The 27,842-nt window shown below is 34.7% G+C and overlaps 2 protein-coding genes and 1 pseudogene across 3 annotated transcripts; 2 read left to right on the forward strand and 1 right to left on the reverse strand.

The window, feature by feature from the left end:
* Positions 1 to 1,244: 1,244 nt before the first annotated feature.
* LOC114712912 (serine/threonine-protein kinase SRK2B-like) lies at positions 1,245 to 5,846 on the reverse strand. Its single transcript, XM_028897472.1, has 9 exons — positions 5,277 to 5,846; positions 4,992 to 5,066; positions 4,801 to 4,902; positions 3,833 to 3,886; positions 3,630 to 3,722; positions 3,438 to 3,530; positions 2,535 to 2,639; positions 2,351 to 2,449; positions 1,245 to 1,796 (listed from the first exon to the last, which is right to left on the reverse strand). Exons 1-9 carry the CDS (start codon positions 5,394 to 5,396, stop codon positions 1,464 to 1,466), a joined length of 1,074 nt encoding a protein of 357 aa, XP_028753305.1. The 5' UTR covers positions 5,397 to 5,846; the 3' UTR covers positions 1,245 to 1,463.
* On the forward strand, positions 5,801 to 25,557 carry LOC114712911 (transmembrane 9 superfamily member 1). 2 transcript variants are annotated; one of them, XM_028897471.1, is made up of 14 exons: positions 5,801 to 5,812; positions 5,914 to 5,918; positions 13,594 to 13,726; positions 15,508 to 15,700; positions 15,781 to 15,885; positions 22,249 to 22,266; positions 22,361 to 22,458; positions 22,554 to 22,706; positions 22,846 to 22,980; positions 23,095 to 23,261; positions 23,493 to 23,587; positions 23,703 to 24,076; positions 24,634 to 24,907; positions 25,074 to 25,557. In XM_028897471.1, exons 3-14 carry the CDS (start codon positions 13,631 to 13,633, stop codon positions 25,139 to 25,141), a joined length of 1,776 nt encoding a protein of 591 aa, XP_028753304.1. In that variant the 5' UTR covers positions 5,801 to 5,812; positions 5,914 to 5,918; positions 13,594 to 13,630; the 3' UTR covers positions 25,142 to 25,557. The 2 variants fall into 2 exon arrangements, with proteins under 2 accessions (XP_028753304.1, XP_028753303.1); XM_028897470.1 differs by lacking the exons at positions 5,801 to 5,812; positions 5,914 to 5,918 and having other exon boundaries at positions 13,543 to 13,726.
* LOC114712910 (transmembrane 9 superfamily member 1-like) overlaps positions 13,585 to 27,842 on the forward strand; it is a 29,847-nt pseudogene continuing 15,589 nt past the window's right edge.

Consider the following 27,842-nt stretch of genomic DNA (forward strand, 5'->3'; position numbering starts at 1 on the left):
CAAAGCCAGGTTCCTGATTGTGAAGTGTCACTAGCTAAGGATAAAGTAGCCTGATATAGATTCAATGAGATATAAGGATGAAATAGTCTACATCTTACCCGTATGAGAGGAGGGTCGACGGAACCAATTTCGGTGCTCATCCTTTTGATGAGTACTATAAGCTCATTAGATCTGAATCATCTATATCTCATTTAAATAGTTCAGATTTGATTTCTCTTTTATTTTTATTTATCCAAAATAATTATTTTAATATTTATAGAATCTAAAATAGTGATGATCTCTTGACTATTATTTTTCAAAAAAATAGTTTTTTTCATTTAAAAATAATTAATTAAAGATTTTAAATCTGAACCGTTCAAATCAGATATAGACGGTTCAGATCTGATAAGCTTATGGTGCTCATCAAAGTGATAAGCATCGAAACTGGTTCCGGGTATCGACAGGCTAACCCACACACTATCGTTTGAAGGATGAGCATTCCCTACTCATCGATCCAATGAGCAGGGAATGTGGATTCATAAATCAGAGAGCACGCGAAGTAGACTCATATCCTCTTAATTCAAATTTAGCTATGCAACGATGATGGAGTATCACTAGGTCATGGTAAGGTTCCACGAGATGCTACACGAGCCCAACTCCATGCTTTGCTCCATGCAATTCGCTTTTTCTTTGTGTTGGATCCTTTTAACCCATGAGATTTTTAAATAAAAACTTTTTACTCATTTTTTCAATAAAATATAGTGTTATCTTTTAAACGTAGATAACAAATCATAAAATATAAAATTATTGTCGAGATTGTAAATTGCACAATAAAATAATATGAAATAAAATAAGGTATCATTTCTATTTTCAATATTCATATAATTTGAAATTCCAAAATAAAACAATTTATTTTCTATATTTAGATAAGCATGGATTAAAAGAATTATAAAACACAGCACATTATTGTTTTTTTTTAAATATGTATGCGTAAGAAATTTTAGTATAAAAGATGTTTTATCATATAAATTTTTTATATGCACAAGCTATCAAATTACAAATACAACAGATTATTATATAAATTTTATTATATCATTTTAACATTAACTTCTTTTTTCCATTTATGCACTTTGTACACTAGTTTTAGTATTATTTAGTGAGCTCATAACAAAATTTAACAAAACTTCACCTAAATGTCAATCAATGCCAAAGAGAACCCTAAAATCAAGACTAACATAATCCTATAAAATCAGATATAGCAAATCTTAACAGAAAAAGACAGATGATATAAATTTTAAGATCTTGCTGCTTTCAAGCTCACAAGACAGCCTAACACCTACAATACTTTAGAAATTCACAATGTCTATAAAATATACAGCATTCACGTCCAATGTAAAACACCCAATTTTTATAAACACAAGACAAACACTCATCTTTTAAGTTTTTCAAGAACAAAGGAAGCCGAAAATCCATTCAACAAACTTTTAACTGACATTAAATTCACCACTCGCCTGTGCCTCCTTGACTCTCTTTTCATATTCATCTTCTTCCTCCACCTCCTCGACAGCAACCCTATCTTTTGTTTCTTCTTCCTCCTCTTCCTCTTCCTCTCCTCCCCAGCCAAATACACCTACTGACCTCGAAACTTGGGCAGGAGTTTTAGCCTCCTCAACAATTTTCATGATGTCATCTACACTCTGAAGTGAAAAGGTTGGGTTTCCTTTCCTGTAGTAAACAGCTTGAGCCACTTCTGTCAGTTCCCTTGGCAAGTTCTTTAGAAACCATGGGTGGGACTTGATCTCCTTGATGGTAATTCTCTGTGATATAATAGACATATACAGTGATCACATACCATTTGCAAGATAATAATTATAGTTCATTTTTGTTACGCAGGGAGGTTGGTTTAGCAGCATTGCACCGAGAGAACTAACGTTTGAACTTAACAAAAATAAGAGCAGAAAGCTACATTTCAGTCCTTGAAAAATGCATGTTCCGTGAACTTAGCCTTTATTTTAGAAGAAAAGTATCAGCATTATACTAACTCATTTGGAAAAAAAAAAAAAATCCATCAATATTGATCCTGCTGATAATTTAAAAGACCCAACCCAACTGTATCGACGAATTTTAAAAACTTTGGAATCAAATAATTGGAATTATCTATCTACAAAGGGCTAAGTTGATGGATCACACACATCATCATTCAAGGACCCTAACACAGAAAGGGCCAAACAGAGCCCTAAGCATCTATGATTATGAACTTGTCAGAGAACAACTAGAGTGCTCCATGCTGAATATATTCCACAAATTTTATTGAAAAACAAATAATTAAAATAAAACTGAGCAGTATTAAGCCAGCATGTCATACACATACCCTTGCTGGATTCGCCACAAAAATGCGAGATAGCAGGTGCCTACAGTCTTGAGAGATGTGAACATAGTCCGGGATCTTGTATTGAACTGACATAATTCGCTGGATAGGAACAAAGGAAGTCAGAAAGGGGAAGCATTTTATCCATTCATCAACGGATGTAGTAAAAAGAGAAGAAAAAGATTACATTTATGGTTTTCCTGAAGTTTCTTGGATCCTCTTGGTCTTCAAACGGGTAAGCTCCCACCAGCATTACATAAAGAGTTACTCCACAGGACCATACATCTGCCAACTGAATAAACATATAATGGAATGAAATAACAAAAAAGAAAACAAAACATCATCAATATCTCATAATACCATTGAAATGGATACTGTGACACACCAAATATCTAAAAAGGTCAGCTACATTTTGAAGCATCACAAAATATAAGACAACAAAAAGGCTCTTTTTGAAGTGATCATGATGCATAGAGTCAGTACGATAAAAACTCAATATGCCATAGGACTCTCAATGACAGCTGCAGAAGTTCCAAGTCATAGAAGCATCAGTTTGATATTTGACAGGTTACAGACCTCAACGCTGATTGTCAAATATAAAACTAATATGGCTCTTCCAAGTACTTAAATACAAATGAACTTTTAGACTTTACATGTCAAAAAGGTAAAAGTCAAAGTGCTTTCCGCATCTCAGGGCATTAACACAAAGGAGATTAAAAGCTACAGAAGCTCATGGCTGGCAACTAAAATGCCTTTTTTCTACAAGGAAATTTATAACAAAATTTGAGCTCTTTACCAGCTGTTTTAAGTCTAATATTTCTATATTCATAGGCTGTAAAGGACGGAAAAGAAACACAAAATAGAGATAAATAGAGACAAGCTCATGTTAAACTAGGAGAAATAAGAAACATCAAAGCCATGGTATAAGAAGGTTCCCATCTGTCAAAAATGTGAGTCGATTTTAGGAGGAAAGACTTAAGAGGAGTAGCAATTTATAGTGATTCAAATGCCACATGTGCTGCGTGCATATGTGTTTAATGAACCATCTGTCACAATCTAAAACTTCTTTTCATGGTTGAAGCTAGATTACCTTTCCATCATATTCTCTACGTGAAAGAACCTCTGGTGCAATGTAGGCTGGAGTTCCAACAGTTGATTTAGGTCTCGAATGAAGCAGAGATGACTGAGCGAAAAAAAAGCTTACAAAAAGTGTCATATATACCAACAATTAATTATTTCAAACACGAGAATTGATAATACTGATATTAATCTATATTTGAACCTTAGAGTAGCCAAAATCACAAATTTTCAGACGCGGAGCTGGGCTGCCATCCAATAAGGTGTTCTCTAGCTTTAAGTCTCGATGGCAAATTTGCTGCAGAAGGAAAATTACAAAGAAAATGACGCAGGAGAGGAGGAAAGGAAGCAGATTTATAGACACACTCTTAATGACACAATCCATTATTGGGAAAAACGTCCAGTTACCATGGAATGACAGTAGTTAACTCCTGAGATGAGCTGCTGGAAGAAGTACCTAGCCTGGAATACCGCAAGAACGACAAACAAATTAAAATTCCTTCCTGCATCAAGTTCCTCAAAAGAAGGCGAGCATAAATAGACAGCACAAAACTTTTTCCCTTACCAATTGTCAAGAAAAAAGACAAAAAAAGAAAAGAAAAGATGTCTCCCTATGAGGTTAAGAAGCTAATGGAGCCTCGGCATTCAATTATGTTACTCAAATTACTTGAAAGCATATTTCTCTAAGAGAACTTGCTAGTATTCAGTCCTCTTAAATAACCTAAGCTAAGTTAGATGTTCAATTGATTAAATAATCTCCGTTATTTCAATGAGTGATGCAGAATGATTTCGTAAAGTGGAAAATTCTGCCAGCTCTCTAGCAAGCTGGACAGTATGACAGCTTTGGATCCAGATGAATTTAGAAAAGGATAATTAATTGAGAAGTGTTATGAGGAAAACAAACAATTCCAATTTTGTTGCTGAAAAAAAAATCCAACCCTTTTATGTTTTTGGAATTTCAGTTGAGTTGTGTCCAGGCCAGGTTAATTCTCGCAAAAGCTTGGAGTCCCCACTAGCACTAAGGAAATTAACACGGAATTTCCATGCTCCTAAGCTAGAATTCACTAGAACTAGTCACTCAGAAATTCCATGGGTTAAGGTAGAATTTACATCTATTAGAGTGCTGCTCACTGCACATCACATACTCATCCCCAGCCCTTGGAGTTGCAAAGTAGCCAACAGCTCCAACCGTGCTACCTAGCTAATGGGCAAGTAAGCATGATTTGCGTGTTTAAGTTACCCAAACACCCTCATGCCCTTATGAATCTAATGTCTGCTCATTAAACAATTGTAAAAGCTATGACTTATGACCACCTAGGCACCACAATAGACTTGTTTAAAAGCTAACTTAAAACAGTAGGAAGTAGAGACATGACCTCATCTTCACTGAATCTTCCAGCATTGCATATTCGCTCAAAGAGCTCCCCACCTGCAGCATACTCCATGACTATTGCGAGATGTGTGGGAGTCAGTACCACCTGCAAAGCTGAAAACCCATATTAGACAATAACCACTCTCAAAGCAAAATATGCTTGATTTTATAAATCATAAGCACATGGTTACAGACCTCCTTGAACCGAATAATGTTCGGATGGCGAAGAGATCTATGGTTTATAATTTCCCTGGCCACATTTGCATCGATCTGGAAAATATAGATTAGACGTCCACAATCACAGATGTGTACATATAATAGTGCACGTAGCCAAACGGGAAAAAGAAAACTATACAAACAGACAGACACACAGATAATTGTCCAGGAATTGCAAAATAATAGTCGCAGCGACGATATTTTTCACTTCTCAGCTCAAAAATGTTATACAGAGCATGAAAGAAGCTCAGAAATTGCATGCACCTTGAGACCTCGTTCAATGTACTTCATGGCAACGAGCTCCTTGGTCTCTTTGTTGCGCATAAGCCTGGCCACCCCGAAATTCCCAGATCCTATATCCTTCACCAGCTCGTACTTCTCCATCCCTTTCTTCTTCTTCCTTTCAGCCGAATCAACGCGCTGAATATGGCACCGTCAAATCCACGATATCCCCGCTTCCGTCGTGCCTTACCACTTGCCAGCAAAGATCAATCAAACCCAATAAACCAAACTAAAAATCCCAGCTTCCAAGCACCAAAACATAACCAGAAAACGAGAGGGACAGAGACATATATTAGATAGAGAGACTCAAATGGATATTCGAAATTAGCCAAGAAGGTTGTGGTTTTATGGAAGGGTGGTAGTGGGATTTGGGAGAGTTTTGAAGGGAAGAAAAGAATCGAGCAGAAAATCAACAGCGGAATATATCATAATTAGATTTTATACATAATAAATAATAAGAAGGAACAGAAGTTTGCTTTAACGCTTTGGGAGTGCAGAGAGAGATAAAGAGAGAGAGGCTGCGCCTGCGTGCAGGGAAGAGAAAACTAGAAAAGCACATATATCTCTCTCACTGTATCTTCGGGGACAGAAGTTCCAATGATGATGACTGAAGACTGACGAGAGAAATTCTCTCTCTCTCTCCCCTAATTTTTTTCCTTTTAAATAATGTGAGTGGAATCTTATCAGATGTCCAAATCGTGTGGAAATTTTTAATTTTTTTCATACGCGGAAATAATAAACTGTCTTATTATCATAATTAATATTCCTCCGGTTCTTATTATAAGATCCAATTTGATTTTTTATTTGGTCCTAATTATAAGACCCAATCCATTTTGTCTCTTATATTTATGCATTTTTTCCAAGATAATCTTCTAATAATAATAGTTTTAGCCAATATACTTAATTAGCAAGAATATTTTAGGAATGACAACACTTATTTATTATAAATAACCAACTTAACTTACTTCCTTAATCTCCTCAAATAAGTCAATTGGGTCTTATAATTAGGACCGGAGGAGTATAAATATAAGATTTAATTCATGGACTTAAATATGAGATTTCAATTTAATTTATCTCTCAAGTTTATAATTTGTTTTAAAAAATATTTATATTAATTATAAAATATTTTTACCGAAATATAATTTCAATGCATTTTATTGGATATAGATAATTTAAAAAAGATAACTCATATTTATTACAAATAACTAATCTCTTTTGATATCAACGATTGGAGGTAGCACTCTCTTAATTCATTTTTATAAAGAATAACTACCAAAATCACATAGCTTAAAATACTAGTTAAATTTAGTTTAAAAAATAATCAATGTGCAAAATATATACATATTTTTTCAATTATCTTCTTATTTTTAAAGAGAGATAATAAGTCGTATGTATTTAATAGAAGTGAAAATAAAAAGACAAATTTAAAATTTCAGAGAAAATATATTTGTTTCTTATACTAAGGGATATGAAAAATTGTTTATCATAAGAGAGATTGGGGGGAAGTATCAATGATTAATCAGCTTTATAAGATATATAGTACTAAAATTTAATTTAATTGCAGGCTAAAACTAAACATAACTGCCTGAGTGTTAACGTGTTGAAGAGGGTAGCATGACTTACGACTCACGCTAACAAATTTTGGCCCAAAATTTACATTTACTGTTTTTGCAGCCCATTTAGTAGGTTAAATGAATTGACAAAAAAATTTATTTTTAGTCTTATTTTTAATTCTTAGTAAAATTTGATTTGGAATTTATAAAATGGAGAGAAAATAATATTGAAGTCTGAGGTTTTATGGAAAATTTGTAAAGAGCAAAAAGTTCTATTAAATCAGACTTATTTGAAACTGCTTAATATAATTACTTATAAATATGTTTATATAAATTATGATTAAAAAAACTGTTTTGGAATGGTCATATGTGACTCATATCCTCATTCCAAACAAACACTCAAAAGGATTTTGAAGTATAGAGTCTTATGAACTGTTTTTGGATAACAATTGCTACCAAGAATTATCAAAGAAAATTACTCCTCTAGTCCTTAATATAGGATCCAATTGTTGAGTTAGTTTTGGTCCTAAATGTAAGACCCATTTCTCATATTTATCGGTTTTCTCTAAATTTCTGTTATGGATACTCCTTCAATCATAATCAAGTAGAAAAGGAAGAGAGGGTATTAAGAAAGATGATTATGGTATTTTAGGAAAAACGTGTCACATTTCTTATAATTAACTCACTTACCTAACTTTCTTAATCTAATCAAATTAATTAAATGAGTCTTATATTAAGGATCGAAGGAGTATCTCCTTAAATAGTATAGTTAAATTTGAATACATTCTAGATAAGAAAAAATTAGCATTATACACCATCAAGCTCTTTTTTTTTTTTACCAGCACCATTAAACTCATTTAATCTGGCCAAAAAAACCCATTTAATAAACATGTATTATATGTGTGTGTCGAGAGAACCATGTCATCCATTGCAACAATATTGGTTATAATTTCCATTAAAGTTTTTAATTTTTTATATTAAAATTGTTAATAAAATATTAATACCTATAGTAGAGAAAATTGGCAATTTTTCCGAAGACTTTTGGAAAAAGTTTTTAATTGTTCATGAAAAAAACAATTTGGAGAGGCGGGTGTTCCTGTGAGGTCATTGGGAAAAAAATAACTATTAATTAATTATTTTGAAAAAGACTAAAAGAGACACTTGGCAGTTGACGGGGAATGGATGTGCATGCGCCGCAAAAGGATGTGGCAATTAGACAAAAGAGTATAATTTTAATATTCTCAACGCAGAGAGACCCCAAAAAAAAAAAAACCTGATAAAATTTACGAAAGTTAAAATCTGTTTTTTTAAAAGAAAAATATCTAAACATTCTTACGCGTGTCAAAGCTAATTATGAACTCACAATCAGATCCTTACATATATAAATTAATTATATTTAAAAAAATAATGAGTATGATTATAGCTTAAACACTGTTTTAAAAGCCAGATGTTCAGCTCTGAAAAAAATTAATGGGTCATAATTCAAACGATTATAACAGTTCGGTCGTGCGGTTCAATAGGTAACATGATAATTAAATGAAAATAATATTACACACATATATAATAACATAAATATAACAAATAGAAGAAACAGAATAGCTGGTCAAAAAAAGAAGAAGGAAGAAACAGAATAAAATAATATTAACATAGAAAGAATATAAACACAACCTAGAAATAAAAAATGTAAAAAAAAGAGCTTTATAATGTAAATTTCAAATTTATAAATATTATACACGTAATGAAAGATTATACTCCTCTAATCCTTAATATAGGACCTAATTGTTAAGATAATTTTGATCCTAAATATAAGACCTATTTTTTATATTTATCAATTTTTCGTAAATTATCCCAATAGATACTTCTTCAACTATAATCAAATAGAATAGAGAATGAGGAAATTAAGGAAGATGATTATAGTGTTTTAGAAAAAACATGTCATATTTCTTATAATTAACTAACTTACCTAACTTACTTAATCTAATCAAATTAGTTAAATAAGTATTATATTAGGGTGTTTCGGCATCATAAAAAGTGCTTTTGAGAAGCACTTTTTTATAAATCGAGATAAATTCCTCCATATATTTACATCGTATACCATAAAAACACTTTTAAAATTATAGTTTTGATTCCATCTAAACACCTCATAAAAACCGGAGGAATAAAAGTTTGCCATCAAATTTTAATTTCACGATTATCAATTCTTAGCTCATCCTCTTCATGCGTGGTTAGCACTTCTCTTTTTTTGTTTTTGGAATGATATCTCAAATAAAAAATATAATTATTAAAAAAATCTTAATAATAACAAAATAGCCTATAATAACAAGTTCTAAAATAATAAATGGTGACTGCCCTCTCATTGCTGAGCTTATTGATTTGTAATTTTTCTTTTTTATTTTTGGGCTCTCCTCCCAAGTTCCCGGCTTGTATCCCCTGCTGCTATCATTCACTTCGCATCCGCTACCTTGAAACGAAATGTTCACCCCTTAGCTATTGCCACTATAAATAGCCATAGTTTGCCCAAATCTTTTCCCGGTTCATTTATACTTTATTGTATTATTGTTTTAATAATGAATAAAATGAAAGTAAGACGTTGCATGAAATTTTGCAGCAGGAGCATTAGTCAAATGTAACTTACTATAATTTCAGGACTCAGGAACAGCTGAAATTAAATTAGGGTGATCTCTTTTGGTTAAAAAGAGATTCACCCTTTTCTTGGATTGAGAGAAAATTAAGGAGGAGAGAAAACCAAAAAAGAAAAAACGAGGAGAAACAAGTTTTTTTTTTATTTGGATAGGAGAGAAAATGTGGGAGGAAGAAAAAGTGGGGGGAGAAAATAAAGTAGTCCCATATCTCATTTTCTCTCCAAAATTTCTCTCCATATATGGAGAGATTTGGAAAGAAAAAAAAGATTTTTATGGCTACCCCTCCTCTCTCTTCCTTTTCATATTTATTTTCTTTTATTATATTTAAAAAGTCATTCACTTTTTATTTTTAATCTTAAAACAATATTTTTATTAAATGATTTGGTTTTAAAATATAATAATCTGAAAATATATAAACTCAATAACTTAATTTTAAATTATTTCATTATGCTGATGTTAATATAATTTTTCTATTGTAATATTTAATTTAATTTAATTTTAAACATGATATATTTTGATAAAGATATTTTAATTGTTTAGATATTTACTAATTTTCTTTTCTTTATATTTCTCTCATCTATCCAAGTAAAAGGACATAACATATTCTCTCTAGTTTTTTCTTTTTTCTATTTTCTCTCATCTTATTTTTTTCCTCCCAACTTTTCTTCTCACCCAAGCAGGACATCAATAAACAATACTAACTCAAGATTTTTTTAAAGTCATAATTTATTTTTTAAAAAGTATATAGTTTATAAATATGATTAAAATATCAAGCAAAAATTAAATATAATTAAAATTTTTAATCAAAACATGCCATAGAATTTTTAATAATATAATAAATATATGATTCTTACATATAATTGTATCGTTCCTTAGATTAATATATATGATTGTTAAATTTATTTGACAAATTATATTCATTTTTTTTTACTGAACAAATTATATTCAATCTGAAAGTATTGTGGTTAGTCACTGAATTAATTTGTCTTTAGTCACCGAATTAACTCCTTAACTGCCGGCCAATGGCCTAATCCGTCCGGCTCTTCAAAGACTGATTCTAAATTACGGAACATCCAGGACAAAATCAATTATGAACTCATATTCTTATCTCATCTTTACCGCCAATATAAATATATTATCCTATTTATAAGACACTTTTAATATGTTTCACACAGATAAAAAAAACTTAAATTGTATTACTTTTTTATTAAAATATAGTAACTTTCTAACTTTATCCTTATTTAATGTATACTCATTTAAAAAGATAACTATACACATTATAATAAATAAAGGACAATATAATATATTCATGATGAAAATTTAATAAAATAACTTATAAACAAAAACAAAAATTTTTTTCTTTCTCATATAAATAGGACCATGGGGGTAAAAATTACAAGGTCCGCACTGGCACGGCTTGATTCAATTCAGCGAACTTACTCAAAATGTAGTATTTTTTAATTGCCTATTTTATTTTTATAATTCCCAAAAAGTTTAATTATTTTTCAATAAAAACTATTTTTTATGTTAAAATAGAACTTACTTGTACTTTATTCAATAAATTATTTCTCTAATTATAAAGAAAATACGACGGTAAATTTTGTAAGTCAGCTAAAAGTCTCCATTACCTTACCAAAAAATTTTTAATTATCCCTTTCAATTTACCTTTGTGTTTAGGAGGCTAAGTATCAAAACCAAAGTTCTAATAAAAATATGACTCGTCACATAGCTTGTAAAAAGGCACCACCAATAATATTTTGTCATCCTTTTTACGAAGAAAGGATGTCACACACACATCATATTTATAAAAGATTAAACACGCTTTATCAAAAGAAATTTAAAGAAGTGTTTAGTGTTGTTTGATCAGAAAGCTCTAACTAACAAACAACGTCACTGTCTAAAACTTACTACCTCCGGTTTTTAATATAAGATCTTATTTAAATTTTATTTTAATCCTAAATATAAAATCTCAATCCACTTTGTCTCTCATATTTATAAATTTTTTTCTAAGATAGTAGTTCTAACTAATACATTTGATTAGTAAGGATATTTTAGAAAAAACAACACCTATTTATTATAAATAACTAACTTGACTTATTTCCTTAATCTCCTCAAATTAGTCAACTAGTTTTTATAATTAGGACCGGAAGTAATACATGTAGTTTTTTTTTCCCACCAGGAAAACGTTGCAAATAGTTGAACTCAAGTCCTATATTACACATGAAATTTGTCATCCACATATTGTCCTATTATTATTGCAAGTCTATAATACATGATTAGAAATTGACATTTTCCACACAAGCGTGATTAATACGTGAGCCTTCTTTCAACCATTCACTACCAATGGTCTATTCATTTATTTGCAGCCAGCACAAACTTGTTGATTTATGTACTATTTTCAGTCCTAATTATAAAATCTCGTTTGATTTACAAACAAGATACTCCTCCGGTCCTTAATATAGAACCCAATCCTTGAGTTAGTTTTGGTCCTAAATATAAGACTCATTCCTCATATTTATCAATTTTCTCTAAATTACTCCCATGGATACTCCTTCAACCATAATTAAGTATAAGAGAGAGGGAGTATTAAGAAAGATGACTATGGTATTTTAGGAAAAATATGTCACTTTTCTTATAATTAAGTAACTTACCTAACTTTCTTAATCTAATCAAATTAGTTAAATGGGTCTTATATTAAAGACAGGAGGAGTATTATAATTAGGGTCGGAGGTAGTATTTAATTTGCTGTTTGATGTGCTTACCAATAATGATGTGGAATAATACCCTTTTCTTCATTCATTTCCATGTATCTTTAATTTATTTATTTATTTCTGATAGCAACAGTTGGAGCGTACCGCACGCAGCATGCTTATTTTGAATGTTAGGCAGCTGTTAATGGAATAGAGTCGCTTTTTTTTAATAGTCATAAAAATGAATTATTCAAAAAGTTTCTCCTATTCCAATCCAAATTTTATTAAAAAGGCAAACAATTATACAAAATAAAGGAGGGGATGATTAAAACTTAACAAAACAACCCAATCCTAGTCTCTCTCTCTCTTTTTTTCCTTGTACCTAACTTTTGTCTATAATTAAACAGGTTTTAAATAAAGTGTTTTATTTTAGATCATAATTCATGAACCTATTATGCTTCCAGGGAGGGCTCGAACTTATAACCTCGCGTTTATTTTTTTTATTTTTAAAAAGTGCTTCCTGTTATTTGAATTAAATGATGCTAATGGTTTTTGAATAAGGCATTTGAAGGAAAAAAATGGATATATGAGGAAAAATCCAACCTAAAAGTTATGAACATTTTAAAAGCCAATTGAATAGCAAATTACAGCAGTCGTGATATGGATAATGCAATTTGCTGCAATTTCCAAGCTGAAATCAGTAATATATGAGGAAAAATCCAACCTAAAAGTTATGAACATTTTAAAAGCCAATTGAATAGCAAATTACAGCAGTCGTGATATGGATAATGCAATTTGCTGCAATTTCCAAGCTGAAATCAGTATTCACAATTATAATTATAAGGGTCAGTATAATTTTTAATTATTAAAATTTAATTTCGATTCATGAATTTGTGACCAGTGGTTTTTGCTTATAAAATATCGTTTCAAGAACCAAAATCACTGATATCAAATTTTATGGATCAAAACTTCAAAAAAAAAAAAGGTCACACTTCAGCAACTGTATAATCCTAACCATAATAACGACATTAGAAAATTTGCACAAATCTTTCTTTCGGCCCCCTAAAATGTCGGTCTAGATTTTTTTTTTTTTTCCTGGGTGAAATATCGTGTTGTGGAATTTTTGACTCGGATTGTTGGGCTATAAACCCAATTAATCGGATGTTATGGACACGTGCACAAAATTTTTTTAAAGAGTTTACCAAAAAAAGCAATTTAAAGAAGGCTGTGCGATTAGCGGATCTGTACCGAATCCAAAATAAAGTAGCCCGGATATGTTTTTCGGACCCAACTGGGCCCACTTCTTGGCACACATCGTTTTATGTTTTCGATGTTCAAGGTCGTCGGTTCTTCAATGTAAGGACATCTCTCTCTCCCTCTTTCTTTCTCTCTCTTACTGAGGCACTTCTCAATCGGAGAGGTTCTAGATCCGACCGTCGCCGGTGCCCGCCATGTCCTTCGAATTTCGTTGCCTTTCCCTCTCCGTACTCTCCGTTATCCTCCTTCTCCGCCTCTCTCCGGCGTTCGCTTCTGAGTCAGATCACAGGGTAAATTCCCCCATCCTTATCTGTTGTTTATGTTCGTCTGTTATTCATTTCTTTCGGATTCTGCCCCGTGGATCTGGTTCTCGCCTCCTTATGATTTCTGAATTGGGACTAGATCTGCCAGTGAGTGGGGTTTCCAGCTGTTGCATTCAGTGTTTTGGGTGATGATCTCGATTTGGAATTTGACTTCAGTAAATTCACACAGTTTTCTTTGGTTTTTCTCAGCTGAGGGATATTTTGGGCGTGTTTTTTTCGTTTTTATGGTGTGTGGAATGGTCGGGCGTTTTGGCGCCTGATCTTTAGCGGGCTTTGGTTTGATTATGCAGTCGTGATTGTATTGATATCTGTACAATGCAGATGGTTAGAAGTGATTCATGGTCCCTGTATATGAAATTCACTTTCACTTCTTCCCCGCATTATGATCAACTGCTGATCTTGGGTCTTTTTTTAAAAGCCGGACAGCATTCTCATCTTCTGATGGAAATTTACGTTAGAGTTCTTTGAATTTGGCGTTATATAACATGGCAACAAGCGGCACATTATGGATTACTGGATATAGAACAAGCTGGCAGCCTCCAAAAACTATGCTGCAGTTTTTTCGAATTAGCGGTTTCACGTTCATGTGCATAGCAATCTAGGTTAAAAGTCTCTTGAGAGCTAGAGCGGTGTCTGTTGTTTTAAATATTCTGTTAACTCTAAGAGACATTAGTGGTGGTTTTAGACATCTAGCAGTAGAGGTCTGAAGTGTGGCAACAGGGATAAATTTGTACTGGGAGGCATAAGCTAGAATTAAACAGGACAGATAAGTCATTGTTGTTTGATACCTTGAATCCTCTAATTCTGATTTTAGATTTCGCAAGTGTTATCAGTGTAGAAGCTTTATAATTTGTCGTTGGCATTGTTATCTTCTAGTTGTCGCATCGCTGATTGGATTATTGCAATGGTTGATGTAGACCAGAGAAACTCAATGAATGAGGAACTTTGGCTTGAGAATAGTTGAATACATGACTACAGTCTGTAGGCTTCGGGGATTCTATTCTCTAGTGAGCTAAGTATTTGCATTGGGCCATGCCTTTCAAATGGGAAGTAACTGATGATTGGCTGAAATTTTCACATGAAATCATTAGTTGTTTTTGAGATCAGAGCATTCTATTATGTACTATGTTCTTTATTTCATGCTACCATAATTCGTTTATTACCCAAGTATCTATAGTTGGCTTTCAGTGCACTTAACTTACACTTCAATCTTCAATTTTGATGACTTTGGTTCTATTGAACACACATTGAATCACTTTTCAGCGCTCTTGCTGTAAGGTCTAAAATGCCTAACTCCATGTTGCACCAGACCGATCCATCTTGTCTTAAACTTGAGTATCTACCCAAGAAGGAAATCACTAAGAAACCCATTTACTGTGAGCTGAACCCAGAGTGAAGTGAACTCATATTGCAGATTATACTTGTGGCCCAGTATCTGAAGATCTTCTATTTTTCTTTGCTTCATTTAGGGGGTAGTTTGCCATAACTTCAATTCTTTATTCTATAGTTGTTTTTCCTCGGATATCAATTATCCCAAAATCTTCCTTCCTAAAGGATGGAGATAATGACATGGACAGACTGTCTATCTTCATCTGTAATTTCCTGTGGTCAGTAGGTTTCTGTTTTGGGGCTTGGATTTAATGTTGTTGAAGTATCAGCTAGTGACATGGGTAGAATGCCTATCTTCATTTGTCATTTCCCTTGATCAGTAGATTTCTATTTAAAGCTTCGATTTAATTTTATTGCAGTATCAGCAAGGAGACCCGGTTACCCTTTGGGTGAACAAAGTCGGCCCTTATAACAATCCACAAGAAACATACAATTACTACAGCCTTCCATTTTGTCATCCATCTGATAACCCTGCACATAAATGGGGGGGTCTTGGTGAGGTATTGGGTGGCAATGAACTCATCGATAGCCAAATTGACATCAAGTTTACAAGTACGTAGGTTTCTCTTGTTATTTTATGGAGTTATCCATAGTCAAAGCAGCGCCACTTATGGCTTTTCCTTCTTTTTCAGGAAATGTGCAAAAGACAGTTATTTGCCAGCTGGCTCTTGATGATGCAAAGGTTAAACAATTGAAGGATGCCATAGAAAATAGCTACTGGTTTGAATTCTTCATGGGTACGTTTTGTTTGTTTCTTTTTCTTGTTACTAAGAGAACGGATAAAACAGTTAAGCTTTTAGTGAGTCGTGAAATGTTTGAAGTTGAAACTACAGAAAGCTTATTCTTACTTAATAACGATACCGCAGTATGTGATAAAGGGTTGCAATTTCTTGGAAATTTACAGTCTTTTTGTCTTCCTTTTTTCCTGTTTCACTTTATGTGAAAATAAGAAACATGGGTGTAATATTTTAGTGGAGTTTGGTAAAAGAAGGTTTGAAATGGTAAAACTAAAAGGAAGCTTTCGGTAGCTTCACTTGCACACGAAAATAGATTAAAGAAATGGAAATGAAGAATGAAAACTGAAAATGTTTTTGGAAACCCAAATTACCATTAGTCTGCACTTTTACAATTGTGATTGCTGTATGATGCTGGACAGCCTAGTTTGATGTTGCTAGGAGAGTCTGCCAATTGGATCTTAAGTATTTTGGGACCGTTCACATGATTTCAAGTTATTGCCTGTGTTCATTCACTGACTTGGTGTGGTTGAAACTCAGAGAAAATTGATTTCTAAGTGTCCTGTAGATTTGTAAAAACGACCTTGACTTGAACTGGTGCTTGAGGGAGTGAAGATAATTATGGCACATCTTGCATGGCCTTCTGATTGATTGCGAATATGTAATATTATGGGCATTTCACCCTGTTTATTGGAAAAATGGTGGATAGGGTTTTAAGGAAACTCTAATTTGTGTAATTGGAATTGAAATAAAAAATTACTTACTCTGACCTTATTTACATGAAATAGGAATAGATTGATGGTAGTTAGGTTTGAAGTTTTATTATGTGAGAGTGGGAGTATATTTATGGATGTGGAGAAATTATTGACATTGACTTTATTAGACACACCTAACCCTAGAAGTAGTAACCTGATTCATTTTCATATTTTAATAGCTAAACAGGAGATCCTTCATGCTATTTGTGGGAAAGTGGGCCTGCTGCCTAAAGGCCCAGAAACCAAATGCTTAACCTAATTTCCTATGTTATATTACAGAGAATATTCTGTAATAAATAGCAACGGTCAGATTAGAGAGAAATCTGGTCACTATTAGTGCTCCATGATTTTAGGAGGAATAGAATCAAATCTGTATTAATTAGGAGGTATAGGATCAGATCTGTATTGATTGGGTTGATTCCTATTTCCCTTATATATTATGTAATCAGATCATGAGTGAATATACAGAGAATTACTATTCAGAAACTTTCATGGTATCAGAGCCGTGAGAAAGAAAAGCCCTCTCAATGTCTTTCAAGGCTGCATTGCAGCAGCCACGTGGTTTTACTGCTGATGGCAGTAATCTCCCTCCTTCAGGGCAAGGTTCGGCCTCACAAGGTGGCGGAACAACTAGGAGTACACCGCCACTAGGTTTGCCATCGGATGCCTTCTCTCAAATGCCTGTTACCCATCATCTAAATGGGAACAATTACCTTCAATGGTCTCGCTATGTTCTCATGTTTGTTCGTGGTCGCAACAAGGAGAAATATCTCACAGGATCTCCGCCACCACCAGCTGCTACTGATCCACAATTTCCTACATGGTGTGCAGAAAATAATCTAGTAATGGCATGGCTCGTCAACTCCATGACAGTCGAGATTGGAGAAAACTATCTCCTTGCTACAACAGCCAAAGAAATTTGGGATTCTGCAAAGGCCACTTATTCTGTTACAGAAAATACAGCTGCTCTATTTCAAGTCAAACGCTTACTTCATGATCTGGTTAAAGGTGAACAATCTGTAACTCAATATTACACAGCATTAATGAAACTTTGGCAACAAATAGACCTCTATGAGGTCCATGAATGGTCCAATCCCACAGATGCCATGTATTACAAAAAGTTGGTGGATCGGGAACGGTGCTACAAGTTTCTACTCGGACTAGATGATTCCTTTGAAGATGTGAGGGGACGAATCATGAGTCTTAAACCTCTTCCCTCACTTATAGAAGCTTTCAATACTGTCAAGTTTGAAGAAAGTAGGAAGGTATTGATTAATTCCTCTTCTTTTTCTTCCACACATTCTAATGATTCATCTGCTCTTGCTGTCCGTGGCCCCCAAGGGGACACTAAAAACAAAAAGTCTAGCAAATGGTGTGACTACTGTCACAAGAGTGGACACACACGAGAGGTATGTTGGAAGCTTCATGGAAAACCTCCAAACAGCAAGCAGAAAGGCAAAATAGAAAGCAAGGGCTTAATGGTGGGTTCCTCTACTGCTGATAGTAGTCTCTTAAGCCATGATGAGCTACTACTTCTGCGAAAGTTGCTGGACAAGCACGCTACTGCCTCTACAAGTGAGACCCCTACACCCTCTGTTACTCTAGCCCGTGCAGGTACTATCCTAACTCATGCTCTTAGTAGTGTGACTCCATCTAAGAATTTATGGATAATTGACTCCGGTGCCACTGATCATATCACTGGATTTAAAGAGGTCTTTTCTGATTTCAGTCCTTTTTCTAACCATAATACTGTAGAGGTTGCTAATGGGCAGTTTTCCAAGGTTCTAGGTTCTGGAACTGTTATTATCTCTGAACATATTACATTGAAAAATGTTCTATATGTCCCTGAAATTAAGTGCAGCCTGCTGTCAGTAAAACGAGTTGCTGATCAATTGCATTGCCTTGTTACTTTTGATAATATTAGTTGTGTTTTTCAGGACTTGGCATTGGGGAAGATGATTGGCGCTGCTAAAGTCTGGAATGGACTTTATTATATCCAAGGATCTTCACCAAAAGTTTCTATTTCTTGCTCTATTTCATCTACTATGCCAACTAATGAAATAATGTTGTGGCATTCTAGGTTAGGCCACCCTAGTCCTAGTTATATGCAAGTTTTATTTCCTTCTATCAGTAATAAATCTGTTGTTGATTTTCATTGTGATACATGCCATTTTGCAAAACAAATTAGACACTCTTATCCTCCACAACCCTATACCCCCTCTCACCCTTTTTCCCTTGTCCATAGTGATGTTTGGGGGCCGTCTAAATTTGACACCAACTCCAAAGCCCGCTGGTTTGTAACTTTTATAGATGATCATACAAGATTGACTTGGGTTTTTCTAATTACAAACAAGTCAGAAGTGTTTTCTGTTTTTCAAAATTTTTATGCTTTCATCAAAAATCAATTCCGGACTTCAATCAAAATTCTTCGCACTGATAATGGGAAAGAATATTTAAATTCATCTTTTAAAAATTTTTTAACCACAAATGGCATTCATCACCAGACCTCCTGTGTCTATTCTCCCCAACAGAATGGAGTTTCTGAAAGGAAAAACAGACATCTTTTAGAAGTTGCTAGAGCCCTTATGATCGGGGGCAATGTTCCTCACCAATTTTGGGGGGATGCTATACTTACCGCTGCTCATTTGATAAATCGAATGCCTTCAAAAGTTCTGCACTTCCAGACCCCTTTACAAAAATTTCTTGACACTTTTCCAAACTCTTCCCTCGTAACTTCTCTTCCCAAGAGGGTTTTTGGGTGTACTGCCTTTGTTTATAATGAACATGGGGGAAAACTGGACCCTAGAGCCATTAAATGTATTTTTCTTGGTTATTCCTCAAATCATAAAGGTTACAAATGCTATTCCCCTGTTACCAAAAAGGTTTACATTACAATGAATGTCAAGTTTGTTGAATCTCAACCATATTATCCCAAATCATCCATTCAGGGGGAGAACAAGGAAAGTGACTGGACAATTTGTGACTATCACAAGGGTTCTCAAACAGACCAGCAAATAGTTGGACCTTCAATCTCCCTAGATATACCTATTATGCCTTCCCACTTTACAGAATCAACACACAGCTCCCAAAACAGATCTGAACATACACCAAACAGAACCGAAACTACCCCAAACAGATCTGTCTATCAAGATACAAATCCTTTTGAGCCTCTAAACTCTCTCTGTGACCAGCCTATGGTTGAAACTATGGAAAACCAACCTAGTAATACCACAGAACAGCAACGTGACTCTACATCTATGCAGCAACATGACTCTGCACCTGAAATGGGTTCTGAAGAACTTCATTGGCCTATTGCCCTAAGAAAAGGAAAAAGGAGCTGCACTCAACATCCTATTAGTAAGTATGTCTCATACAGTAAGCTCTCACCCCACCTAAAAACTTTTGTAGCAAATGTAGAAAGTGTGAAAATTCCTAAAAGTTTCAATGAGGCTGTTACAGATCTACATTGGAAACAAGCTATTGAAGAAGAATTGAGAGCTTTACAAAAGAATGGAACCTGGAAAATTACAAATCTTCCTAAAGGTAAATCAATTGTGAGTAGTAAATGGGTATTCACAGTAAAATATAACCCCGATGGAAGTATAAACAAATATAAGGCCCGTTTGGTTGCTAGAGGGTTTACTCAAACTTATGGGATAGATTACCAAGAGACCTTTGCCCCTGTAGCTAAACTTAATACTATAAATGTTCTCTTATCTCTTGCTGCAAATTTAGATTGGTCTTTACACCAACTTGATGTTAAAAATGCTTTCCTTAATGGGGACTTAGAAGAAGAAGTTTACATGGAGATTCCTTTGGGAATGAGAAACTCAAACAATTTTGGGAAGGTGTGTAGGCTACACAAATCTTTGTATGGGCTGAAACAGTCTCCAAGGGCTTGGTTTGAGAAGTTCTCTCGAGCCATCAAAGGGTTAGGCTATAAACAATGTCAAGCCGATGATACCCTGTTTGTTAAACACCATCATGAAAAAATAACTATACTTATTGTTTATGTTGATGATATAGTTTTGACAGGGAATGATGAAAAAGAAATCACAAAGCTAAAAGGAGACTTAGCAACAGAATTTGAAATCAAAGATCTTGGCCCACTAAGATACTTTCTAGGCATGGAGGTGGCGCGAACTCATAAAGGGATAAGTGTATCACAACGTAAGTATACACTTGACCTCCTAAAAGAAACAGGGATGTTGGGAGCTCGACCTGCTAATACTCCAATGGAGCTGAACCAAAAGCTAACAATCAAGTCAGATGGAAAGGTAGTAAACAAGGAGCAATATCAAAGGCTAGTAGGGAAACTTATTTACCTATCCCACACAAGGCCTGACATATGCTATCCAGTTAGCGTGGTGAGCCAATTCTCAAATAGTCCTCAAAAGGAACACATGACAGCAGTCTACAGAATACTGAGGTACCTGAAGAAGACCCCAGGACAAGGGTTGTTTTTTGCTAAGGGCACATCTAAAGAAATTGAACTATTCACTGATGCTGACTGGGCAGGATCAAAAAGAGATAGACGATCTACTACTGGTTATTGTTCTTATGTGTGGGGAAATTTAGTTACTTGGAGGAGTAAGAAACAACCAGTGGTATCAAGGAGTTCGGCCGAATCAGAATATAGGGCCTTGGCCCTAGGTATTTGTGAGGGGATATGGCTTATGAGACTCTTGAAGGAGCTTGAAATTGAGGTTAATGCTCCAATGAAAGTTTGGTGCGATAATGTGTCAGCAATCAAGATTGCTAATAATCCAGTGCATCATGATCGCACAAAACATGTGGAAATCGATCGACACTTCATTAAAGAAAAGATAGATAGTAAGGTGATTGATCTAGCTTACATTCCCTCAAGAAATCAAATTGCAGACGTGATGACAAAGTCTCTAACTCAAGAAAAATTTGAAGGTTTCAGAAGCAAGCTGGGAATGATTAACATCTACTCACCAGCTTGAGGGGGAGTGTGGGAAAGTGGGCCTGCTGCCTAAAGGCCCAGAAACCAAATGCTTAACCTAATTTCCTATGTTATATTACAGAGAATATTCTGTAATAAATAGCAACGGTCAGATTAGAGAGAAATCTGGTCACTATTAGTGCTCCATGATTTTAGGAGGAATAGAATCAAATCTGTATTAATTAGGAGGTATAGGATCAGATCTGTATTGATTGGGTTGATTCCTATTTCCCTTATATATTATGTAATCAGATCATGAGTGAATATACAGAGAATTACTATTCAGAAACTTTCACTATTGTCTTCTGATATTCACTCCACTATTTAGAATCACCAGAAAACAGAGAAGGGTTACTCTAATAGTTCGTCATGTAAAAGTCTGCCCTCGATAATTCTTCAATAGCTTATTTTAGTGTCAGAATGACCAACAATGTCGTGTTTCTTTTGAATTATCATAATATATGACTGAAGAGATTTCGTCTGTATATTGCTCCTTGCTCGCCCCCTCTGTCACACACACGCACAAAGAATATTTCTTGTTCTAAGTTCTGGTTCACTTTTTGAGTACTTACACTCGATCTCTTTCTTGTTCACTGCCCTATCTCATATGCTGGCTGGTATTTGACCTGATCTACACAAGTTCAGATGACCTACCTTTGTGGGGTATGCTGAAAACCGCCCTTATCTTCCATTCACTGGTTTGATTTACCCTTTAATTCTTTTCACTACAATTTAAGGTACTTATGTTCTTGTTTAGGGTTTGTTGGGGAGCTGCATCCTGATAAGAACAGTGATAACGGCAAGCATGTCCTTTACACACACAAGAACATTGTCATTAAATACAATAAAGATCAGGTCAGTAGTTATTTGATTACTTTCTTATCCTAATTCTAATATCATGAAGGGATTAGGGAGCCATGATGTGCTGTACTTGGGTCTGTATTTTGCAGATTATTCATGTGAATCTAACTCAAGAGAGCCCCAAGCCTCTGGAGGCGGGCAGAAATTTAGACATGACATACTCTGTCAAATGGGAACCTACCAATGTCACCTTTGGACGTCGCTTTGATGTCTACCTGGATTATCCTTTCTTTGAACATCAGGTTAAAAAGATTGGAGCAAATTTTGCATCTGGATTCATTTTTGGTTGGATATTTCATTATCTTTGACTGTTCACATCCTTGCAGCTTTTTTCCTTGGCTTTGTCTATAAAGGAATTTAAGTTTGTCTGGTGTTTTGCAGATACATTGGTTTTCCATTTTTAATTCTTTCATGATGGTCATCTTTCTCACTGGGTTGGTGTCAATGATATTAATGCGAACTTTGAGGAATGATTATGCTAAATATGCACGAGAAGATGATGATTTGGAAACCCTGGTAATTCCTTTCAGACTTATTTATTATCTGTTTATTAAATATGTAAATTATTTCTTCCCAGAAAAAGTTGAGTGTTTCTGAATGCCAATTTTTGTTTAACAAAAATATTTCTAGGAGAGAGATGTCAGCGAAGAATCTGGCTGGAAACTTGTGCATGGTGATGTTTTTCGGCCACCTCGCAATTTAGTTATTCTTTCAGCTGTTGTTGGCACTGGTGCTCAGCTGGCATTGCTGGTTCTTCTTGTCATCTTGTTGGCTATTGTTGGGATGTTATATGTTGGGTATGTAACTTCTTAAACTTCCTGTTATATTTTTCTGCACTATGATTTTATCAATGATAGGGTGATTGTGCACAAAATGTGCTAAATAACTATGTTCATGCCATTTACTGCATGCATATCGCAATAATCATCCATTTTTGTAGGCTGTATTAGATTGGCTATCGTTTATCCACCCCCTTCTTTTTTCTGCTTCATTGTTATGTAAATTCCTAAATGCTATTTGTGTCTCAGGCGAGGAGCAATTGTCACAACCTTCATTGTATGTTATGCCCTGACATCGTTCATTTCTGGTTATGTGAGTGGGGGGATGTACTCAAGACATGGGGGTAAGCACCTGGGGGGCAAATAAAAAATTGCTGCAACCTCTCCTCAAGCTTGCTTTAGTCACTTTAATTTGACCTTTGCTCTGAATGCTAGTAACCGTTCTTTTTGTTTATATAGGTAAAACTTGGATTAAGTCCATGATTCTCACAGCATCTCTTTTCCCATTCATGTGCTTTGGAATCGGGTTTGTCTTGAATACGATTGCTATATTCTATGGATCTCTAGCAGCAATCCCATTTGGCACAATGGTGGTTGTGTTTGTCATTTGGGGTTTCATCTCTTTCCCTCTCGCGCTTCTGGGTACAGTTGTTGGAAGAAACTGGAGTGGCGCCCCAAATAATCCCTGTCGTGTAAAGACCATCCCACGTCCCATTCCTGAGAAGAAGTGGTACCTTACACCGTCTGTAGTTTCTCTGATGGGAGGACTCCTACCGTTTGGCAGCATTTTCATTGAGATGTATTTTGTGTTTACATCCTTTTGGAATTACAAGGTGAATTAGAACCCAATGCATGGTGTGGGTAGCAAAGTTATTTTCGTATGTTTTTGGTTAGAAAGCCTATGTTTCTTGTCGAAAACTATTTCATCCTAAAAAAGCATAAGGTATCAAACGAAGGCCTAGGAAAAGGTCTCCATATTTCTATCATGCCCCCCGCACACTGACGTGTGATTAAGCACATCATTACCTGTTGTTGAAATTTCAATTTAATTTTGAAGAATGGGGTGGGGTGGGGTTGGTTGGCAACCATTGAATCCCAACCGCATGGTCTAGAATCTTTGATGCTATTTAATCCTAAAAGTTTAAGCTACATTGGGTAAGGGCTCATGCTAGGATTGAATTCTATATTTTCAACAGGTTCCTTCCATCTAATAGAGCAGAAAAACTGGTTTCCTTCTTATTAAAATTTTTCCCCCCTTGAACTGACTAGTAAGCTTCAAAGTAAACAAATTTTTATTTGAGTGAAAGTAGTGTAGACAACATGCTTTGTGAGTTTCATGTTTGGAACTTGGCTTATACGTGTTTTACTTCCTTTCCTTTGTGGCTAACAGGTGTACTATGTCTATGGCTTCATGCTGCTGGTGTTTCTGATTCTCATTATTGTTACTGTTTGTGTGACGATTGTGGGAACATACTTTCTGTTAAATGCCGAGAACTACCACTGGCAATGGACTTCTTTCTTTTCCGCTGCCTCAACTGCTGTTTATGTGTATCTGTATTCGATATACTACTACTATGTGAAGACAAAGATGTCAGGCTTCTTCCAAACTAGCTTCTATTTTGGATACACCTTGATGTTTTGTCTTGGACTTGGAATTCTCTGCGGTAAGTATTCAATTAATTATTATAATTTTTAATATGTATTTTCAGCTTCATTTCAAGCTCTGGTAGGATGACAAGTCTAAAATCCCGTACTATTGATCAATCATCCTTTCATAAGAATGTTCACGTGCTTTATCTGGCCTGAAGTGTTCCCTGGAATGATGTGCAGGGGCTGTGGGTTATCTTGGTTCAAATTTGTTTGTGAGAAGGATATACCGAAACATTAAGTGCGATTAGGATTTTTTCTGCAAGTTGAGACCTGAGAACTTCCCTAGTTTTGTTGCTGGAGGTAGCAAGTTTCTAGAGGAAGCCTCTGGTTGATGTACTGGGGGATGAAACTGGTGGCTGTAAAATCACAGGGTTTTGAGCAATGAGGATTTATTCTTTCTATGTAATGGGGAAAGCCCTGAGATTTTTTTCCCCAGCTTGGAATTGGAAGGCCTAATTTAGAATGCAGGGATTGTTCTTTATAATCTGGATAGTTAGCCAAATATGAGACTCACTCGTTACTTCTTCGTCAATTTATATATAGTTGCTCTAGTGAAGAAACTCATGTCTGGTCCCCTTGTAAGTGTGGTTTAGCTATTTCAAAGCATGCGAAGGGGGTGAAGCCTCGGATATGAATTTTGTAAAATTTGATTATTTTTCCTCTCTGTCCTGTTCATTCGCTGTTCATTCGTTTTTGCGTTCCGGGCGGCTTCTCGTTTGAATTTGGGCCTTTTTTCTTTTTGGGGGGGGGGGGGGGAATGGAGTTTGGTGGGCGCCTGGATGGTATTCGCGTTTAATGTAACTCGATGGGCACTTTTGGATTAGTTATTAAAAAAGTAACTTATTATTAATTTGATTTTTAAAAAAATTAGATTGGGTAAAAATTAAATTGAAGGATCTAAATTGTGTGGGGATTTCATGTTATAAGAGTTAGTTTGTGAAAGTTATATTTGATAAAAGACTGTTTGGATTAGTATTGAATAAAAGTAAGTTTAATTTCTATAATTATCAAAATACGTATGGGTTTTATTAGATACTGAAAAATAGTAAAGACATGAATTTATATAATATAAAAAGACGTTAGTAGTATAATTAATGATTTTTTTTTCAATTTTATTCCTAATGATTTAATAAATCCAGATAAAAAAATAAAGCAAATAGGTGAGAGAAAATATAAAATATATTTAAATACTTTTTGTAATAAGGATAAATATAAAAAAAATTATCAATCTAATACTTTTCTTAATTTATGAGTTTGGAGTACAAGTTATTTATAAATAGAAATAGAGTGGTATTTTGATACCATAGTTTTATTTATTTTTTAATTAAAGTGAGTGACTCATAAGTTTTTCTATTTTTCCCCCCCTTCTCTCCACGTTTAAAAAGCAATTTTTCTTATAAGCAACTGAAAATAGCTTATGGCTTTTTCATATTGAGATTAACTTTTGCTTTAAAATCCAATGCTCATCAAACAAAGGCTTAGTGGGTGTTTGGAAACATCCAGAAGTGTTTTTGAAAAGCATTTTTTTGCAAATCGAAACAAACTCCTTCACATATTTACTTCGTATACTATAAAATCACTTTTAAAATGATGGTTTGGTTTTTACTCAAACAGTCCCTTGATATATTAAGCTACTTTTGAACTTTCAATCGTGGCTTTTCCCTCTCCAATCGTTCTTCCAAATAGACACAATGTCATTTTACAATGAACACTTTGGATGCGAAGCCTTATTTGTAATTTTTGTTCGAATTTATGTTAGGATATGTGTTTACATTTAGTATTCGATAATGTTTTGAATAGGATTAACTCTAACGTGAGGATATCTATGCTTTAGCAAAAAAATTTAGTAAAATAAATTTCGTTTCATTAATAGATTTTCAGACTCTTTTGGCTATAATCGTCCAAGAGAAATTTAAACTAAGAAAGCAGCCAATCTTTATGAGCAGAAATTATGTTTCCTAAAAGTATTATTTTTTTATTCGTGACAATATTTAACCTGGCCAATTTTTAACTGTTTTTCCTCCAATTTGTGGGGTTTATGAATCGGAGGCTGACCGAGCTAACACGTAGACATAACAACATGACGTGGCAGCTAGGTGGATTAATTCCCCCTGTGTCCATAGCCCCGCCTCGTCTTCACACCACCCTCTAACTTCCTGAGCACGGCCACTAATGGGAGGAAGAAGAGTCACTCTCAACTGAGGACGATGACAGGGGAGGCATGTCCACGAATCAAACATTGGGTTGTGGTGATCTAGTGGACGCGACGGTTCGATTCTACTACGTTTATGTCTGCCTGATTTCCTTCGAACCCATGTTGTCTGTTCAGGTTGGCGATCCACTGTTCCTAGGTCCATGGCTAACAAGTGTTGTCCACCATTACCAGAACTACCACTTGTGTTTCTTCAAACAAATGACTCCAGAAAATACTTTTCATTCTTCAAACTGCCCACAAAAACTGTCTTACGTTGTCCTGGGCCTTTGCAATTTGGTTGCTGCTGTGGAACAATACAAGGTTGGTTGATCATGGTTGATGATCAAGCTTCTAACTGTACGGGTAATTGTATTCGAAGCATCTTTTTCTTCAACCCCTTAACAAAAGCTAGGATTTTGATGCCATCAAGGTTACAATGTGAAGGTAGGGCTGCAAAAATTGTGGCATCAATAAAACCTAGTAACCCAGATTGTGTTGTGGCATGTCGCTTTGTGGATGCTAATATGCTTGCACTCGGTGGCATTTATGATGAATCATGGACTTTGATCAAAGGATCCCATCAAAAAGAAAGGATCATCTTCAAGGACAGAGATTCTTGATTTTGATTCTATATTAGTCTGTGATCTGAAAATAAACCTATAAGGCCAAAACTCTTAGGTGCATTTGGGATTACAATGGTGGCTCCCAAACTAACTGCTCCACTGAAAAAATAAAAAATAAAAAAAGTAATTTTT

Source organism: Neltuma alba, unplaced genomic scaffold (genome assembly GCF_004799145.2).
Source record: "Neltuma alba isolate B1F8T4 unplaced genomic scaffold, ASM479914v2 tig00011398_pilon, whole genome shotgun sequence".
NCBI classification, from domain to species: domain Eukaryota; kingdom Viridiplantae; phylum Streptophyta; class Magnoliopsida; order Fabales; family Fabaceae; genus Neltuma; species Neltuma alba.